This window comes from Trachypithecus francoisi, unplaced genomic scaffold, assembly GCF_009764315.1.
Source record: "Trachypithecus francoisi isolate TF-2019V2 unplaced genomic scaffold, Tfra_2.0 Lachesis_group14, whole genome shotgun sequence".
Classification (NCBI taxonomy): Eukaryota; Metazoa; Chordata; class Mammalia; order Primates; family Cercopithecidae; genus Trachypithecus; species Trachypithecus francoisi.
The window spans coordinates 49,120,056-49,139,537 of NW_022681459.1; the positions used below are offsets into that span (position 1 = coordinate 49,120,056).

The window sequence follows — 19,482 nt, forward strand, 5'->3', positions numbered from 1 at the left end:
TGCACATGAGTCTCCTGGGATCTTGCTGATGTGCACATTCTGATTCTGCAGGTCTGGGGGTGAGGCCAAGATTCCGCACTGCTAATCAGCTTCCAGGTGAGGTGAAGGTTGCGCCATGTTGTTGAATGCAGTCCCTTCACGGCACAGACAGGAGAGGGGACCATAGCCCGAGCCCCCTGCTGCCTCCCAGAGCGAGGCTATCCCCAGCGTGGCCTCACCGCCCTCTATGTGCCTCATCCGTCACATACATCCTCATTGTCCCTCCCAGCCTGTGAGCTTTTAGAAGGTATTGCAACCCGGCACAGGAGGTGACACTTATAAATATACAAGCAAGTAGGTGACTCTCAGAAACATTGCCCAGACCCCCGAAATAAATCTCGGCTCAGGGAGCCCCAGACCCAAACCCCAGAGCAAAGAGCAGGGAGACATTTGGGGCCGCTCCAGAGTCTCAGTGTCTGTGGCTTCCCAGTTCTGACCTTGAATTCCCCCAGGAAGGGATTGCAGAGGACTGGGAAGAAGGTTGCAGTGGAAGGGGATTCGGTTCCCAAATGGGCAGCGGGAAGAGGGACAGAATCAGGGCAGGCAGAGTCCTCCTTGGTTCTGGCCCCAGTGTGCCGTGTGATTCTGAGTAGGACCACCTGTCTCCTCCCGCTCTGGGGCCATTCGAGTTGTCCTGTTATGTCCCTCTGAATGGTCAACGGGTTATTCCTGGGCAACAGAGACCTTGGCAGCTGGTATCTTCCAGGTCCTCGAAGTCTCATGTAGGGGAAAGATTACGCGATCTGGAGGTGAGGGAGTGGCCCTAACTGGCCCTAAACACTTCGGGTGCCCCTGGGCACGTGGTTTCATGGCTCTGAGCCTCGATTTCCTCTTCTGGTATGTGGGGATGGCAACTCCTGGGGATCCCATGAGATTAAGCGAGGAGTTGGGGGAACGAGCTGAGATATCACTCGGCACTTCTTCTTCTTCTTCTTTTTTTTTTTTTGAGACAGGGTCTTCCTCTGTCACCCAGGCTGCAGTGCGGTGGCGCAATCATGGCTCATTGTAGCCTCAACCTCCTGAGATCAAGGGATCCTCCCACCTCAGCACCCCGAGAAGCTGGGACCACAGACGCATACCACAGCATCTGGCTAATGTTCGTATATTTTGTAGACAGGGTTTCACCATGTTGGCCAGGCTGATCTCGAAATCCTGGGCTCAAACGATCCACCTGCCTCAGACTCCCAAAGTACTGGGATTACAGGAGTGACCCACTGCGGCCGGCACCCCCTTTACCTCGGAACAATCCGTCTCTTTCCTTGGGGGCCCCCCATGATCTAGACACCACCCACCTTGTTCTGCCTTGGCCAAAATACCACCTAACTGCCCCCACCCATGCCGGGTGCCCCTCCCCCACCCTCCTCTGCTCTTCGCTGAGTCCCACTTGGCTGGTGCCCAGGACAGTGATAGTCCCAACCCTTCCAGCCCATATCCCCACATCAGTGCACTCCGGAGAAGCCAACCAAGAGTAGATTCTTTATTCATTTATCTTTTTTTCTTAAAAAAAAAGTATTCATTTGGTATAAAAAATAAATATTTTAAATATGACATTGAATAAATAAAAATAATCTGTCAGTATGAAACATCCCCACAGGGTACATTCATCAAAGAGGAATTTGTCACCCAAGGCCAAGTGCTTTACAGTGGAAAGGAAGGAGGGAAACCTCTAAGGCCGCACGGTGGGCCCACGGAGCTAGCACGTGGGCGGGACTGAAGGCTGGATGCCGGGATTGGGGTGAGGAACTAGAGATGATTCTAAGGCAGGAACATCTGTACCATCTGCAGGGAAACGCTACCTCCCCGGGTGCCAGAGCTCCAACCCCACACACTGTGTCTACTCTGGAGAGCCGTCAAGGCAGAGCTGGACTGGCTGGGTCAGGGTGGAAGTGCCCCAAGTCAAGGACAAGGAAGATGATGGGGACGATGGGGAGGAGAGACAAGTAAACTAGCAGTGCTTTTTAAAACAATGTTTAAATAATAAATAAGGGCCCAGAGCTGGAGACGTCTCTCTTGGTAAACTACAAAATGACTGTCCCTCTCTCTTCCTCTGGCCAGGCCCAGGTGTGATCCACACCAGCAGATAAAAAGGGAAGAGGAACTCAGCTCCTGGTCCGGCAGAGCTGTTTCACGCAAAGGCTCCGTGATTCAGTGATGCTGTGCAGAGTGGACGCCGAGCTGCCGGATGGGATCTGGAGGGAGCACTGAGGATGGGTGCCATGGGTCTGAGTCCAGGCTGGGCAGGAGAGCGACTCAGAGCCAGGGCCGCCAGGGCCGCCAGGTGGTCCCAGCACAGAGCACCCAAGTCCACAGGGAGACGAGGTGATGGGCGAGTCAGCTGGGCGCACCGGGTGGAATCAGCCACTCTGGTTTCCAGGCAAGTTTGTCTTTCTTGAAGCCCATCTTGGGGGAGTGCAGCCCGCCCCAAGCTAAGCCGGATGGAGCAGGAACGGGAAGGTGGCCCCTGCATCCTGGACAAGGGTGAGCGTGGCCAAAATCTCAACAGCCACATCCTCATCTTGCCGTTGGGATGGACAGATGGACAACTCCCGCCCGCACCCTCCACCCCAACCCCAGGCCTCAGGACCTGCCTGCACGCTGCCCATGCGCCATCCAGGTAAAGTGCTTAGAGAGCGACAGGGAAAGGTGCAAAGTGAGTGAAAAGTACCGTAATTAGTACCATCATCTTGTCAGAAGAACTTGGAGGCCGGCAGCCCACTCAGGGTTTGAGAAGAAGCCAGAACACTGCTCTGAGCAGCTGCCCTGATTCGGCTGCCTCCCTCCCTCCCCTGCTCTCAGACTGGAGGGCGTTTCTCCACTCGCCTGGCCCCAGCACAAAGAAAGAGATCGGGTTCCCTGCCTGGGAGCCCAGACATGGGTGGGAGTGGGATGGGGGTGGGGCAGGAGGGCCCACAGCTTCCTGGTCTGAGTCCCAGGCGTCTGCAGCCTCCCTCTCCTCCTCTTGGGAGTAGTGGGCAGCTGATCCCCCCAGGCTCCCCCACCTTCCTGGGGTCTGGCCCAGCCAGGCCCCCCCACCCTCTACGGGTGTCCGGGCCACCGGAGGAGCTTCCCTGCTGTGTGGGAGCACCCCAGGTGCTGGGGCAGGATTGTTCCAGGGCACTATTTCAGAGGCAACATGGGGACACAGAAACAGGGACAGGGTAGGCCACAAGGACTGTCTTGCCCACTGCTCCAGGAGGCACAATTTCAACCAGGAGCAGTGCCCCTCGCAACACAATGCTGGGGCGCCCGAGAACAGTGTGAACCAGCCCCCGGGAACCAAGACAGAAAGGCACCCGGCCTCTCCACAAACTGGCCCAGCCCCTGCAGCCTGGACCCTGACATCCCAAAGCAAGTCACAGTAGGGGATGGGGGTGGAGCCAGGCCCCGCACTCCCACTCAGGCCTCCCCATTCTCTCAGATCCGACCCTTCTCTGAGCTTCACCCATAAGGCTTATTCCACTTGTAACATTGTCGACTTCCAGACCAGGCCCTGCTAAGCCCTGGCCCTGGCGCTTGTGTCGGGAGCCATCATCATATTTTGCTGAGTAGGGACCAGGGAAAGGGGAATTAACTTTGCCACTGAAAGCACCAATAAGTTAATATAAATAGGATATCATAATAAATAGAAATCATTCCGGGTCAGACACACGCTTGAAGCTCAGGGTTCCCTGAGACCCTGACCTCAAGTTCTGCTGTCCCTTTGCCCTGGGGACCAGAGAAGGCCTCTGGTCCCCCTCAAGTACCTCTGTGTGACCTCACAAGGCCTCCCAGGGCCTCAGATGTGAGCTGCTACTCTGAGCTACCCTAGCCCCTCCTTATAGACTCTTACCCAGAGGAAGACCCTGGGTCCTTCAGAACCTCTGCACCTGACTTAGCAACCTGCCCCTGCCCTACCCACCTCCACAAACCCCTGCTGCAGGTTCAGCCATCAGACCCTGGCCATCCCAGGCTGTAAGGAAGATCACGAGGAAGAGAAGGAAGAACCCACCAAAGCTTTCGGGGCCTCTCCTCCTCCCAGCGTCTTCCTTCCCAGACCTGAAGGTGGCTTCTTTGCCTCCCCAAGAGCCTGAATGCCAAGTGACCTCCTTCTGGAAACTTCTGCCTGACTGTTCCTATGCCCAAGTTCTCTGATCATCCTCAAAAGAAGACAGCCTCCCATCCCAAAGGCCCCTCTCTATCTTCCACTCATCAAACTTCTAGGGGACAAGGAGTTCTTTGGGACCCTAGCCCCTCTGGCCCACCTAAGTCCCAACCTAAGGGGCAGCAAAGGCACAGATGGTGATCATTTGCCAGGGGCTGGTCCACTCCCCGGGGCCCTGCTGTCTCACTGTGGTCAGGGCTGTTGTAGATGACTGTGTAGTTTGCCCACTGCACAAAGTGAGCAAGAAGCCAAAGGGACAAGTGGAGGCAGAAGTCCAGCCCACGCTCCCCAGTCCACAATCTCCCAGAGGAAGGGGCACCTTCTTCTAGCTCCCTCCCTATGGAAGTTTCCACTCTGCTCAGCTTCATCACAGCCCAGCCCAGAGTGGAGTGGACTGGCCAGGCACCCTCGGGGTCTGCCAGCAGCCCCCATTTGGGTTTAGCCACGCCCTGGGCCCCAGCCACTCTAGGACAGGCCCCCACATCTGGACCTCACTCCTGAGATCCTTCGGTTCACAGCACGCTTCAAGACCTCTTGCTAGAAGGCCTGGGCCAACACAGCGATGGTCTCCTTATACTTCCCCAGGAGTTGACAGCCCAGCTTCTTCTTCTGGAAGACGTCCTTACCCGAGGTGTCAGGGCCATAGGTCACGTCCACATGGCCCACGTGGTACTTGCTGCACAGGCGGCACAGCACGTTGCTAAGGAGGCCTCGCAGGATGTCAGCAGTGGCGTTGAGCTTGCTATGGAGGCTGAGGGCACTGGGGTTGAGGATCTTCTGGTCCCGGGTGATGTTGCCCAGGGAGGTGCCGAGGTACACGACTATGCGGTACAGCTCCACCAGCTTGGCCTTCTCCGTGCCGTTGGCGTGGAAGGGTGGGAAGTCCGTCACGTTGGGGCCACACAGCTTGTCCAGGTTGTTGGGGAACGGCTCCCCCTGGGCTGTGTACTAAGGGGCAGAGGGCAGGTGACGTGGGAGTCAGGGGTCTGTGTCCCAGCCCTGCCGCCAACCCTTTGGGCAAGCTCTTGAGTCTCAGTTTCCCCATCTAGCGCATGAGGACCCAACTCCTTGCCCTGTAAGCATCTAGAATTGTCATGAGAGCCAAAAGTAATTGTAGTGTGAGTGTCCTTGGTAAAGATCAAAGCCTAAGCCATGCACGCAGTCATCATCATCATCATCACCACCCTAAGGGGGCAGAAGGGAAAACTCGGTGTCTAGCCCCAGCTGGGGCACCACACACAAGTACTTCCATCCCTGCACTCACGATGTTCCAGGGCGCCCCTCCACGCCCAGCACCCACAGCCCACTGCCTCTCAACCGCATCTCCCTGGTGCCTCACGTGCATTTCCCCTCCATCCCTCCCTCCCTGCAGCAGGACAATCACAAGACAAGAAGTGCCAGGCCCCCACCTTTGCACCTAGCTCTCCCCTTGCTCACTGGGCACCCTGAGGAAGCTTCCCTGGGAAGCGTGGGCAGGAAGTGGCAGGAGTCTGCGGGTGGTTTAATCAAGCCATTCGCTCCTTCCAGCCCCAAAAGGTGCCCTCAACCCAGATCAGGACACCCCCTAATGATATTTACAAGCCCCCTCCCTGCCATCTCCTGTCAGTATCTCGGGGGTAACTTACATAGAGAATAAAGAGGGCATTGGCACTGCCATTGAGCTGTGCCAGTTGGCTCCTGATCTGGTTCATGAGGTTGTTGTGACATGGGTGGCGTATGGCACAGGTGGCGTTGACAGGGGTGATGGGGAGGGGGCTCCCTGCCCCATGTTTCCAGTGCAGAACCAGCAGCAGGGGCACAACTCCTGCGGACAGGCAGGAAGAAGCCATGAGTAGAAAGGCAGGGAAGGGTGGCCTGGGGTCATGGCACACCGGATGGGGGTCTGGCAAGGGTCGCATGGGAGAGGACTCCTGGTTCCTCCTCACCACCTGCAGCTGTCTTCCTGGGGCCTAGTCTTCACTCTGTCACTCTGTGTGTTTCTCTACTGCCCTCTCTCTACCTTAGCTCTCCCTGGTCTCTTCTGGGATGACAGAAAGACGGGGGCAAGACGCAAGCCATTTCCACCAGAAGGGTGCAGGGTCCAGGAGGGACTCCCAGCCATCCCACCCTTTCCCTCAGGAAGGCAAAGGCCCTAAGGCCCCCTGGCCCTCTGGCTGGAAGGCACCAGGCCCCGGGCCCAGCAGGCGCCAGTAAGGAGATCCCTGCTTCCCACCTCCCAGGGTGGCCCAGGTTCCTCAGCAGCGCTTCCCACTCACTGGTCCATTGCAGCCCAAATCTCCCAAGTCAGGCACCCATGGGGACCACGGGGCATGGGGGAGTGGGGAGGAGTCCTTGGCTGATCCTCGTCTCCCTCCCAAACCTGCCACTTGATTCTGGCTCCCTGGCCAATTGCCCCCGATTCTGCCCCCGTCCCCATCATCCTCTATCTCTTCCTTCCCTAGTGTCCCCCATCTCACTCAATTTCACCCCATTTCTGCCTGGCTGTCCCCACTCTCCATCCCCAAATCATCATTCAAAACTCCCTGCTCCCCCAGCTCTGGACAGCCCCCGACTCCATGCCTTCTCCCGATTCATCTGCTGTCCCTTGTCCCAGGGGTTCCCCTCCCCCCTAACACACACACGGGCTCAGGGAGGGAAAGGAAATGGTACACCAGGAGAGAGAAAAGGCAAAAGGTCACAGGCAGTCGGGTGGGCGGGGAGGAAGGAAAGTGAAAGGTGACAGGAAAGCTGGGAGCTGTCCCGACATGTCCTGGCTGGCCCTCCCCCAGGGGGGCCTGTTCTCCCCATTCCCCCAAGCCCCCTTAGACGCCTTTCCAGGGCTCCGCAGAAGGGCATCTGAAGGTGGTGGGGGCCGGGGTCAGCGGGTGAGTGAGGCTGGAGACCTCCCCCGGATCCCCCATGCTGGGACAGCGGGGACGAGGGCAGCCTCAAGTTCACTTCTCCTGGGTCCCCTGTTCGTCCCAGCATCCCCAGGCAGTGCTGAGGCCCCGGGGTGGCTGCGGGAGGGGGGCCACACCCCTATATCTCACCTAGCGCAGACCACACGCTTCCAGACACCAGCAGATGGAGGCGGCACCTGCTCCCGTCCCAGGCCGGAGTTTGCAAGCTGCTCGCCGCCCGCGCCCCTCCCTGGGAGCAGCCCGGGACCGCGGTTGGAAAGGAGAAAGCGGAAAGAAAGAAAGAAAAGAAAAAGAGAGAGGGAGAGTGAATCTGCGAAAAAGCGCAGAGGGAAGAGCAGCCAGCGAGAGTGTTGGGAGCGACGAGGAGGAGGAGGAGGAGAAGGCGAGGGGGAGGAAGAGGAGGAGGAGGAAGGCTCGGCGCCCCCTCCCTCGCCGCCAACCTGCCGCGGGGCGTGCGGTGCTTGGGACCATGTGCCCGCGCTCGCTCCGGGCCGCCACCCCGCGCCTCCGGTGGCTGCGCGGGCGCCCCAAGCGTCCGTGTGTCTGCGGCGGGTGGGCGTCCGGTTCGCGCTACCAAGCGCCCCAAGTTGCCGCCGCGCCCCGCAGCGGGGACGCGAAGCCGGCGCGGGGCGGGTGTATTTACCTGCCGCCAAGACCTTCATTATGGGCTGCACTTCAGAGGGCCTTGGAGGAAACCTCAGATGCCGGCAGTTTTCAGAGGTTCATGCTCAAATGGGGAATTTGCCTGATTTATATACTGGAGCCTGTGTTGTAAGACAGAAACAGCTATATTTAGCCGGGATCCCCAGTCCAGGAAGTTGTTTGAGGTGCATCATAGGAATTATGAATGGAAGAAAGTGAGAGTGAAGGGGGGGGACAAGTGAGGGGGGAGGGTGGGGAGAACAGACTTTTTCCCTCTTCTAAGAATTTGATTGATAAAATTATAATGAAGCCTTCGACAAAACGCCCTGCGGTTTTCCTGCCTGGTTTGTCCCAGGAGTTGTCTGAAGATGGGCATCGCCAGGAGGGGGCCCCTGGCCGAGTCAGCAGGGGTCCCAGCAGTGGGCGCCCCAGACGGTCCTGACTCACCTGGGTTTGGGGAGGTAGCGAGTCTGGACTAGCAGATGGAGACTGGTCTCTGTGCCCCCTGGTTGGGGGACTTTAGGGGGGCAGTGGGAGGAGGAGGGCTGGGGCTTGGCTGAGAAGGAGGCTCCAGGAGGAGGGGCCGGGGCCGGCGTGGACTTTAGACGGTCATAAAGTGGAACTGAACATGGGCGCTGGAAGCCACCCCAGAGGTAGCCTCCGCCAATCTGCCCATTGCCACTGGGCTCCAAGGGGCTCTGAGAGGAACGCGTTGCCCAGGGCCCCAGAGGGTCAGGCCTCCAGACACCACCAGTGCGCTGGCCCTGCTGACCACTGTACCTGTGAGGCTGGGGAAGGAGCTAGGAAGACATGGGGATCGGGGTGGCTGTGACTCAGTTCTGTCGGGACACTCTGGGAAGGTGCTTCTGGGAAGGTGGTCCAGCATTTCCATTCTGAAGTGGGACCGAGAGAGGCTTGGTGAAATCATACCCCAGTTTCCTCCTCAGGGTGCTGATTGATGGCTGGGGAAGCAGAAGTGGCTGGTCCCTTCCAGACCTGCCTTGGAAGCCCCTTGGAGCTCAGCCTCAGAGAATGATGGAGGTCCCCAAAAAGTGCTTCTAGAGGCTCTTCTGAAGCCAGGCGATTTGTGAATGAGGAAGGGCAGGAAGGAGTAGTGGGGAGCAGGGCAAAATGAGCACAGGGACACCTCCAAAAAAGGCAGCAGAAAAGTGAAAATAAATACACTCTACGAGATGCGGGCGCGCTGGCCAGACAGCATGCCGTCATCTGGGGCCATGCCGTCTCTAAAGCTGCCAGGGGACCCCCCAGTACCAGGAGAGGATTTAGTCCCCTGGGGCCCCTTCCCAGCCCTTCTGCCCGACCCTGACCTGAGATCAAGGTGTGCAAGTTGGTTTTCCAAGGCCAGGGAGCTCCTGCAGCCTTGCCCGGGTCCCCACCACCCCCTCGCCCATCCTCCATGCCCCCAGCTCCTGCCTCTTGCCACATCCCGGACCTGCCCAGCCACGCGTTCCTCCTTCATCGTGCCAGGACGAGCCCTGGTGCCTGCTGCCATTCCCCACCACACACACACCCTGCTTTATCTAGGCTCTTGCCCCCCCATTCTCTCCCAGCAGGGCCTCAGATGTGAGGTGATAAAACTGCCTATCCCAGCTAGCACTTCCCGAACTGGCTCTCCTTCCTCCTTCCTGCCTCCCACCCCACACCTTGTCTCTTCTTTAAGGGACCATGGAGGGTCCCACTTGGCACTTACTGCTCCTATACACTTGCTCTGGGGTCAACGTACACTACTAGGAGACCCACCTGCCCTGGCCTGGCTCAGGCAATCCCACGTCCCAGGACACCCCAACTCAACCCTTCTTCTTACCCCTCCCCCAGCATCTCTTGCACAAGGACCTGACCACTCAGAGCACGTGAACTCTGGACCAGCTCCCAGCCCCATCCCACATCACCTAGACCCCTGTCACCTAACTCAGCCTGGCTTTCCTGACCTGGACCCCAAATCCACGTGACCAGGGGCTCACTGTGGCCTCCACCTATCAAACCCCCATCACCCGGCCTGAGTCTCTCATTAGGCTCAAGAGTTCTCCTGCAGCCACCCCTACATCCACCACCATGCTGCCCAGTGTCTCCCCTGCATCCTTCCAAGTGGGCCCCCAAGTCTTGCATGCCTTCTGGCAAGCCAGATCCCACATCAGCCCTATAATCCACCCCTGATCGCTGTTTAATCTCAGCCCCACCCCACAGGAAACAGGAAGTGAGGACAGGGTCTAGAAGACACTGACACTAGAGCCACTTAACCCCAGCCCTGACTGAGGCCCCTCCAGTGCCTCAGTTTCCCCTCCTCTCACGGTACCTGACTTGGTTTGTGCTCCCCAAGTGCTCTGGGCCCCTCGGTGCCCCAGGCCCAGCCTCCCCCTCCTGTCCATGTTCAGGCACCACCTGCTCTGGGCCTCTGGAGGGAAGGCCGGGCAGGGTCTCGGAGCCGCAAGTCGGTGTGCCGCCTGCAACGTGGCTGCGGCCCCCAGGAATCAGCCGCCCAGGCTACGCTCCAGGCCCACTTTGGTCTCTGGGAGTTTGTTTTCTTCCCTCCCTCTCTATGCTGTGTGTGTGTTCCCCGCCCCCGGCCGGCTCCCTCATGGAAGGCACCCTCCCTTCTTGGCTGCTGGCTCCCAGGGTCACGACCCCAGGCCCCACCCTGGAGTGGCAGCCCCAGCCTGGCCCCTTCCAGCTGTGACTTCATCCACAGCCTGTCCTGCTCCTGCAGATGGGGCCTGCTGGGGATTTGACTGGTCTCAGGGCGAGCGGGACAGTCCCAGCCACATGGGACCCCCTGACATTGAGCAGGAGTTACCAGGCCAGAACCTGGAAGTGCTGTCTCCAGGTGGCTGTGCCATCCAACTCATCATGGCTCTCCAGGAAGTGAGTGCACCCTCTAGCACGTTCAGCTACCCAGCTGCTTGTTTTCTGCTGATTTTTACCTGCCATCCACAAGTCTCTCCTGGAATATCACAGCTGCTTATTTTTCAGATGGGGAAACTGAGGCTCAGAGAGGTGAAAATACTGTGTGTGGCTCACACAAAGAGTTAACAACAGAGCCAGGTCTGGAACCCCAGCTTCTGTCTTGCAGGCCACAGCAATCCCTGCAGCACCTCTTGCTCCCAGAGAGTGAAGGGCATGGCAGGTGTGCTCGGGCCACCTTCCTCCAGGAAGCCTCCCCTGCCTCCCACAGCCCCCACCAGCTCACATCGGCCTTGTCCTACCCACTCTTGTTTCAAGTGGGGGCAAGTCTTATTCCTCAACCTTTGAGAGCTCAATGGGGTCTGAGACTCACTTGTACTCTTGACAGCACCTGGCTCAGAGTTATACCTTGACATGAATAGAGGTTAAGTATTTTTTGAGAAAGCATTTTACAGTTTCCAAAAACCGTCAGTGCCAAGTCTCTTACGGAAAGGAGACAAAGAGGTCTGAGGGTTTGAAGAATGGACTCTGGCCTCATTCAGAACCAGGTTGGAGGTTTGGCTCTGCCAGTTATGAGCTAAGGGACTTTGGGGAAGGGACTACCACCTCCTGGCCTCAGTTTCTTCAGCTATAAAATGGGAATAATGGTACCGCCATTGTGGGTTTGCTCTGAGGGCTCAGGGCTCAGCATGGTTCTGGGCACCCGGCAAGCTGCCTCTCTGCATATCACCACCCACTGTGTTGACCTCCCTGTGAAGCAAGGGTTCTTGTCCCCATTTGACAGATGGGGACACTTGGGTCCATGCCAGGGTGCTGAGTGGGGAAGGCTGGGCAGGAGCAAGACCTCTCAAGCCTCTGCTGATGGTAAATCGAGGCAAGATACCCACGTAGCCTCCAGCTTCAAGGGTGCCCCAGAAAGATCAGACAGGTTGTGGAAGGGGGCTGGCAGGGCAGTGTGCTCACTCCCCTAGAGCCCCCTTCCTGGCCCCTCACCACCCCCACCCCAAGCCTGATCTGAGGACAGCAGCTGACCTGGTCTTACCGCCCCCAGAAGCTGATTCACCCCCAGGCCCCAACTGAGAAGGAAGGAGACAAGCTCAGCTCTGAGGGGCTTGAATCACCAGCCGCCCCCTGCAAAGTCCCAGGGTGGGGGGGTGCGGGGGTGGGGTCAGCCCCCTGCCTGTCTGTCTCTTTCCTAGACCCCGGGGCTCTCAGGAGAGAGGGCAGCATGGCAGTGGCATGGGCAGGGGTGGGACGGGAGGTCCCCTCACAGTCAGGCATTCTGTGTGGGCAGCCAGCAGCGGTTACTCACCAGGTAAGCAGCTCTCCGGGCACTGGGGAATTCCCCAAGACCGGTGACCCAGAAACAGCGCTCCGGGCACCCCTGGCTGCCCAGTCTGTCCTCCCTCCTTCCTTCCCCAGCCCCTCTGGCCCTGGTACCTGGAAAATGAGCAGAGTCCTCAGGTGGGCCTAGGAAGGAAGCGGGGGTCCAGAGGGTGGGTCCCAGGCCTAGGGCTGGTGAGGGGTGGCCAGAGGAGATGGGGAAACCCAGGAATGCCTGGCACAGCCCAGCCAATTGAGCATCCTGGCCAAAAAGGCAAGAGCACCACACTCTTCAATGCTTGAGGAGTGACAGTGTAATGCCACCAGCGGACCGTGCCTCTACTGTTCTCACCCCAGTGGTGTGGGTTCAAATCCCTCCTGCCCCAACCACCAGCTATGTGGCCCGGGGCACCGCCCTTCCTCTCTCACAGCCTCAGTTTCCCCTCTGCAAATGAGGATGCTGTTGTAACAGCCTCGTGGGGCCATCACCGGGATGTTTCCTGGGAAATGTGGACAAACGCCTGACGCGTGGCAGCCATTCTAATAAGATCTGGCTATGGCCGAAGAAGGAGCTCAAACCCCAGACCGAGTCAGGGGCTTGGGTTAGGGCTGGGTCCCGTGGTCAGCGCAGTGGGGTCTGAGAGTCAGGGCAGGAGGTGGCTCCTGGGTCCTCTCAGTTAATGGAGTCTGGTGTGGGTTTTAGGAGAGTGGGTAGCATCTCAGAGCCTTGCGGGGGAAATAAGCAGTACTCCCCCCATCTCTGGGCCCTGGAGAGCCCAGCTGTCTTCTGGGGGCTCTTGAGGTCCAGATGCTGGGCTTATCGCCTGCCCCTTCTCACCCTTACCGGATCCAGTCTCTGGCAGCGACCAGCAGTATCCCCTCAGGGCCAAGGAGAAGCCAGAAGCCACCCTGGCCTTCTGCCAACTGCTCCCATCATCACCCTGACATTTCCCGACCGACTGTGTCAGGAATCAACCCCCTGGAGATGAATCAGAGTGACTGCATTTTTTTTCTTCATTTCTGATAGAAATTGCAAGGGAAGCAGCAGCCCCTGATCATTGGCAGGGCCAACCAGAGGCCTGGCTGTGGCGTTGCGTGGGGCCGGTCCCCCCCAGGGCTCTGTAGAATGGTTTGCTGTCTACCTCAGCCATCAGCATTTCGTGAGCATGGCCTTTGAGACTCTGCAAGCACTTTTACCTCCCCCAGGCTCTCCCGGAATCTCGAACTAGCCTGAGACCATTGCAGGCAGACATAGAGAGAGCAGTGTTTTCACACTGCGGGCCTCTGTCTCTTCGAGGGCCATGGGTTCAATTAGAGGGTTGCCACCAACACTTTGAAAAAGGAAATGGAATAGCGAAATCACCTAGCATCGCCCAGAGCCAGGGCGAGGATTGCTCCGTGAAACTTTTTTTCCAGTTGCCTGTGTGTGCCTGTATCTGCATCCTCATCTGGTTGCAAGGTGCAATGTATTTCTTACTGTGGGTGGCAGTCAAAAACATTTGCAAGCCGCTGGTATCGATGTTGAAAGCCAGGCCCAGAGGGGCTGAGGAGTGACTTGCCCAAGGTCACTCAGCAGTGTATCATGGGGCTCCTGACTTCCCTTCCAGCTCTGGAATGGGCCAGAGGTGCCCCAGGGTAGGATGGGGCGGGGCTGAGCAGGTGCTCAACGTGGGGGACCTGGCAGCACCCTGTGCCGTGACAAAGGCCTCCCAGAGCCCAGCCGCTCACTGTCCACTCCCTTCCGCAGCCTCAGACCCCTGGGCTCTCTGCCCTGCCCCAACCCACCTGGTTGGAGCCCAGGACAGTCACAGGCCTTTCTTTCCTACTCCACCAGGGAGCCTTTCATCCTCACCGCAGGGTGCGGGAAGAGGAAGTGGCCACAGCCACCTTTCCAGGGCAGCCCGAGGCCAAGAGCCCCAGCCTGCAGTAGAGGGCGCACACTTGGGCTCCCTGTGGCCCTGGGACGTGGCTGAGTGTGTTTGCCTGTCTGTCTGAGTCTGAGTGGGCATTTACCTGAGCATGCGTGTGTAGTGAGTGCCTCTGTGTGCATGCCTGTGTCTGGTACCGTGTGTGCGTGTGTGGTGTGTGCAAGTGTGTGGATCTGCTTGTACCTTTTGCTTTGTGTGGCTGAGAGAGAGCAGATGGTGCACATCTCTGGCTGCTCTTGTGAGTTCTCTGTGTGGTTGTGTGAGTGTGTCTGTGTGTGTGTTTGTGTGCGCACGTGCCCATGGGCATGAAGCCAGTGCGACTGTGTGTCTGGCCTCGTGTCTGCCTGAGTTTGTGTGGGACTGTGGATCCCTGGGCACGAGGGCTAGGTGAGCAGGGAGGTCTAACCCTGGGCGTGCACACGTGCATTTCTGAGCCTCCAGGTCTGCGTGTGCCCCGGCGTGTGTCTCCAACAATCCCTGCTCCTCCTCACCCTCCAACCCCCGCCCCTGGGAACCATGCGGCAGCCTCACGTCACAGGGGCCACCAGCAGCTGGCTTCCTCCCTACCCCGCCCCAGCCCCTCCTCCCCACACCGCCCTGGCCACCCTGACTCTTGGCACAGGGACAAAGCTGATGTCAGAGGCGAGCTGACAGCTTTCTTCTCCCACTGGATTTTCCAAAAGAGAGACCACAGCGGCCCCTATTAAATAATTGCGGGGCTGGGGGGTAAAGGAGGGACGTGTCACTCAATGATTTCCTGGACTCGGAGGCCATAAACAGAACAGGAAGCAGCCCAAGGACCTATTCAGCCTGAAACTGGCCGTGCAGAGGTGTGGCCCTGGCCTTCTCTCCTTCCCCTCCCCCCGCCAAGCACACTGGGGCTACCCTGACCCATCCCAGTGCCCAGGGGAGCCTGAGGGATTGTTCTGAGGATGGTGGGTGGGAGGGTGATGGGAGCCTCCGGCCTGGCGACGGTGATGACATGGAAAGAATAAAGTGGTCCCATCCCACTGGGTGGGGAGGATGGAGGGGCGAGACCTGGCTGAGGTTGGACTATCCTCTTCCCTGGGAAGAGAAGGAAGAGTGAGCTTCCTGGGGTGAGGGGAGGGATGGGGCCAGGTTGGGGAGCCGCTGGTGGGACCTGGGATTGGAGGGGCCAGGCCTCCCTCTGTGTCTTGCAAATGGGGCATGATACCTGTCCCCCACCTCCTGCACCTTTGGGTCCCCCCCCCCAGACCTCCAGGACCCTCCCAGCCCGGAGTAGTGCCCTTCCTGGGGCTCAGGCCCCCAAGGCTTTCATAAGCCTCTCTCCCATCCCCTCCCCACAAAACCAAGCACTACCAAGTGCTCACCAGAAGCCCCTGGGCTCAAGTCCTGACCCCCATTCTCTGAGGGAGGCATTTTAATCCTCATTTGACAGACTTGGAAACTGAGGCTCACAGAGTGGAATGATTTGTGCCGGGTCACACAGTGTGTAACGGAGCCAGGTCTCCACCCCAGCCCCCTACCCCCAGGCTCCCTAAAACAGGACCCTGGAGGCTCAGGTGTGGTCTGAGCAGCCAGGCCCAGGGGGGTCCCCGCAGAGTCACTCCCTGGAGAGCCGCTCCTTCTGCCTGGACCAGGCCGCCTGATGGCTGATAAGCCACAGGACTGCATGACACAATCCTGCTCTGATCTTCTGCCCAGCCGAGCCTCCGCCCCCACCCCACCCCTGGACCCTGTTTCCATCTCCTCCCTTTCTGGGTGGGACCAACGCCTGGGCCTGGTGTCATTCATGGTGGGCTGTCCAGAGAGCCAGATTCTCTGTGAACCTCTCGGCTGTCAAGGTCTCTCCTAAGTCCACCCTAGCCAGAGGGCTGGCAGCAGGGGACCATTGCAGAGGGAGGACAGTGGCCTGTGCCTCCCACGTGCCGGGTGGGGGTGGAAGACTTAGGGCCTGTCTTGGCCCCTACTGGCTTCAGCGTCCCCACTTGGTAAAGGAAAAGCTCGGAGAAGAGATGAGGCTGCGCCGTGGAGGGGAGGAGACTAAGTGGACTCTGGAATCAGCCAGACCCCAGGTCCAGGCCCATCTCGGCCACTTACAAACTGTGCAATCTTGGGCAGGTGGCCTCATGGCTCAGGCCTCAGTTCCAATGTCTACCAAATGGGGGAACAGTGTTGTCAACCTGTGAGGTCAGCAATGTCCTCCACAAAGGCTGGCCAGCACGGAAGACATGCCTTGGTTATTGATATTGCTATTATTTGAGACAGGAACTCATTCTGTTGCCCAGGCTGGAGTGCAGTAGTGCCACCATAGCTCACTGCAGCCTCAATCACACCTGCTCAAGCAAGCCTCCTGCCTCGGCCTCCCAAAGTGCTGGGATTACAGGCATGAGCCACTGCACCAGGCTGTGTTGTTATTATCTTAGCTATGGGGTCCAGAGAGGGGAAGTCGCTTCTCCAAGGCCACACAGCAAATTAGTGGCACATTCCCAATAGTATGTGGACTGGTGACCTCCCAGGGAGCTGGGAACCCTGGGTTTCAGTCCTGATTTGCTTGTGAGAATTCCAGAAGGAAGCTTCTCAGAGTCTCAGTTTCTCTTTCTAGATAAGTCCATGAGTCCCAAAGTGTCTAGAAAAGCTTCTCTGGGGCCAGGCGTGGTGGCTCACGCCTGTAATCCCAACAATTTGGGAAGCCGAGGTGGGCAGATCACCTGAGGTCAGGAGTTCAAGACCAGCCTGACCAACATGGAGAAACCCTGTCTCTACTAAAAATACAAAATTAGCCCGGCGCGGTGGCACATGCCTGTAATCTCAGCTACTCGGGAGGCTGAGGCACGAGAATCGCTTGAACCCAGGAGGCAGAGGTTGCAGTGAGCCGAGATCACACCATTGCACTGCAGCCTGGGCAACAAGAGCGAAACTCCGTCTCAAAAAAACAAAAAACAAAAAAACACAGGGGAACAAAAAGAAAGAAAGGTTCTTTAAAGAGTGGCTTGTGGGGAGCAGTGGTGGGGGATATAGAGAGAGACCCAGGTCCCCAGGAAAGTTGGGCCCAGGGCTGGGGGAAGTCCAGGTCCAGGGCTCCCAGACCAGCATTTGACACCCAACCACCTACCCGGCTCCAAACCACGGGCTGCAGCGCCCCCCACTGCCCAGCGGGCAGCAGGCCCCACGGCCAGGGCCCCGCTAGCCCCAGGCCAGCCTGCAGCCTGGGCCTCCCCCAGAGCCAGGTGGGGTGGCATTTGGGGATTTGAGGAGGTGGGCGGGGATGCCTGAGGCTCAGAATGGAGGGTGAGCAGATACAGGCCAAGGCTGGAGAGGGGGGCACCGCTGAGGGGGTCTTGGAGGAGCCTATGCCGTGTCCAGCACCTCCTGGGGAAGCCCTGAGGACCGGCCACAAGGGGGTGCCAGGACCACGTGGCGGAGGCTCTGGGAGGAGGAAGAGGAGGAGGGGGAGGAGAAATTTTCTCTCCTGGCCCTGCTGCCCCTTCCCACTCCCCTCAGACTTCCAGGATGTCCCCTCTCCCCAGCTCCCATTTACAGATCCTCATGACAGTTCTTCCAAATGGGAATTACAGTCGCCGTTTTAGAGAGGAGACAATTAAGATCCACAGATGTAAAATAAACCAGGGACTCCTGGGGCAGAGCCCAGGCCCCCACCCGGCCCCAGCGTGCCAGGGAACCCCAGCATCCAGACCCAGGACTGGCCCACCCAGGAGATAGTCTCCCTATCCCCTCGGAAGCCTCTCCCCAGGCCTCGGGAACTGCTGATGGCAAGATTGGGGTCAAGCCCCTTCCCCTCTCATGTCAGGCTCCGTGCAAGGATTTTACCTATATTTTTCCTTTCTCGCCACCGTGATCCCATAATTAGATCCATTTTACACAGTGAGTGAGGCACAGAGCAGTCAAGTCCTGCACTGGCCCAAGGCCAGTGCACAGGGGCCTTGAACTTGACTGATCACACATGCTGGAGCCTGCTATACAGGAACCACCTCTCCATCAGAAGGAAACCGAGGTCTTCATGGGCTCGGCCCCCTGCACTACTCTGGGGAAAAGAGAACTTGAGGGTCCCTTGGGAATCCAGGACTCAAAACCCCCAGATGACTGACCCCTCCAGGGTCCCAAACAGCCAGGATTCATATCCAGGCCTCCTTCCAGCCACCATGTCCAGAGCGCTCTCTTCTGCCCTTTAACCCTTTGATGCTCTTTAAACCCTCACATGTCCACATGACACTTTCGCATATGTTCTCTCCTGCTTAGCCTCGACATCCTCAGAGAGGTGTTCTGGGCGTATCTCACCATGCCCATTGCATAGAAGGGGAAACTGAGGCCTGGAGCGTGTGTGAGCCACCAGACGCCCCCGACCCACAAGGGAGTGAGCGATGTTTGCCTTGGTGGAGGATAAATTTGGAGGCTGGCCTCTACCCCCGGCCCTGCCCCGGGGAAAAGCCTACCGTGGTCTGTGCCTGCACACGCCGCTCTGGATCTGGAAGGTTTGCCAGGTCTTCAGTGGGACACCATCGTCTTCCGGGCCAGGCCCCCTCTGCTTCCCTCTCCTGCTTGATCTTCTCTGGAGTTGGCTCCTCACCCCGCCCCCAACTTGACTTCCCGTCCGGAGCTGGGTGGCCCTGACACTACCCCCACTTCCACACCCGCCCCCAGCTGAATGGCGGGGGGTAGCAGGTGCAGAGGGCCCCGGGTTCCCACCCAGTCTGTGCCTGACACAGGTGGGGGCAGGGTCTTGGAGTGGCCGAGGGGAGAAGCACGGCTGGGATGTGGGAGGGGGCTTCCTGGTGCCCAATGCCCCTGCCCGGTGCTGCGTGGCGAGGCCGTTGGGGCCTGAGTCACAGCTGACGGGGCCGCGCCCAGCCTGCCTGAGTGACCCAGGCCGGCATAAGGCGATGACTGGGCAGCCCTCCGCATGACCGCAGGGGTCGGCCTTAGGTGTTTTGACTCAGACCTGCCACAGGCCGTGTGCAGCACAGCCAGCCTCCCCTTGTCCCTGTCCCCAGAAGAGTCACAGGGCTGCAGTTCCCCCAACGAGACACTGGGCCCCCTCCCAGACCAACATTCCCTGCCTTAGCACCTACCTCCAAACCTGGGGTGCCACCTGGCCCATCTGATCCACCCTTGCCACAAGCTCCAGGGCCCCGCCTGCCCAACCCCCTCCCTCAGAGACCTTCGCCCCTCCCCGAGCCCAGCCCTCCTGAGACGTAGGGAGCTGTAGGGAGCCGTAGGGAGCCAGGCCAGCCTTGGGAGGGCCTCCCCACTCCAGAGGAGCGTGGACTGTGACCCTTCCTCGGCACTGAAAAAGGGCTTTTGTGGGGATCCCATGTCCCAGCCCCTGGGTGGAGGGTGGGAGGCAGGCAGGGCAGGTGACAGGACAGGGACAAAGAGAAAAGAGCCGAGAAGAAAGAAAACCACTAAGGAGGGAAAGGGGAAATAAGAGAGAGCCTCAGCCACACTGGCTCAGGGACGGCCCTGCCATCAACGTCGTGTCTATGCTGTCTCCCAGGGAATCTTTGTCACAGCTGGGAGGTGGGCCAAGTTGGCCCCATTGTACAGAGGGGAAACTGAGGCTCAGCCCGGGCAGGGTACCCAGCTAGGG

The 19,482-nt window shown here is 58.8% G+C and overlaps 1 protein-coding gene, 1 long non-coding RNA gene and 1 pseudogene across 2 annotated transcripts; 2 read left to right on the forward strand and 1 right to left on the reverse strand.

Annotated features, from left to right (window-relative positions):
- Positions 1-221: 221 nt before the first annotated feature.
- On the forward strand, positions 222-1,586 carry LOC117096176. The gene is made up of 3 exons (XR_004442373.1): positions 222-333; positions 746-876; positions 993-1,586. It is a non-coding gene; the product is annotated as an uncharacterized LOC117096176 (long non-coding RNA).
- Positions 1,497-18,990, reverse strand: LIF (LIF interleukin 6 family cytokine). The gene is made up of 4 exons (XM_033233198.1): positions 18,329-18,990; positions 7,724-7,844; positions 5,806-5,984; positions 1,497-5,128 (listed from the first exon to the last, which is right to left on the reverse strand). The coding sequence occupies exons 2-4, from the start codon at positions 7,740-7,742 to the stop codon at positions 4,718-4,720; spliced, it is 609 nt and encodes a 202-aa protein (XP_033089089.1). The 5' UTR covers positions 7,743-7,844; positions 18,329-18,990; the 3' UTR covers positions 1,497-4,717.
- Positions 7,211-7,964, forward strand: LOC117096174 (annotated as a pseudogene).
- Positions 18,991-19,482: the final 492 nt, after the last annotated feature.

Coding starts and splice junctions, on each gene's coding strand:
- LIF (XM_033233198.1), bottom strand. Junction 5,129..5,805: donor ATGCCCTCTTTATTCTCTAT/GTAAGTTACCCC, acceptor TCTGCCCCTTAG/TACACAGCCCAGGGGGAGCC.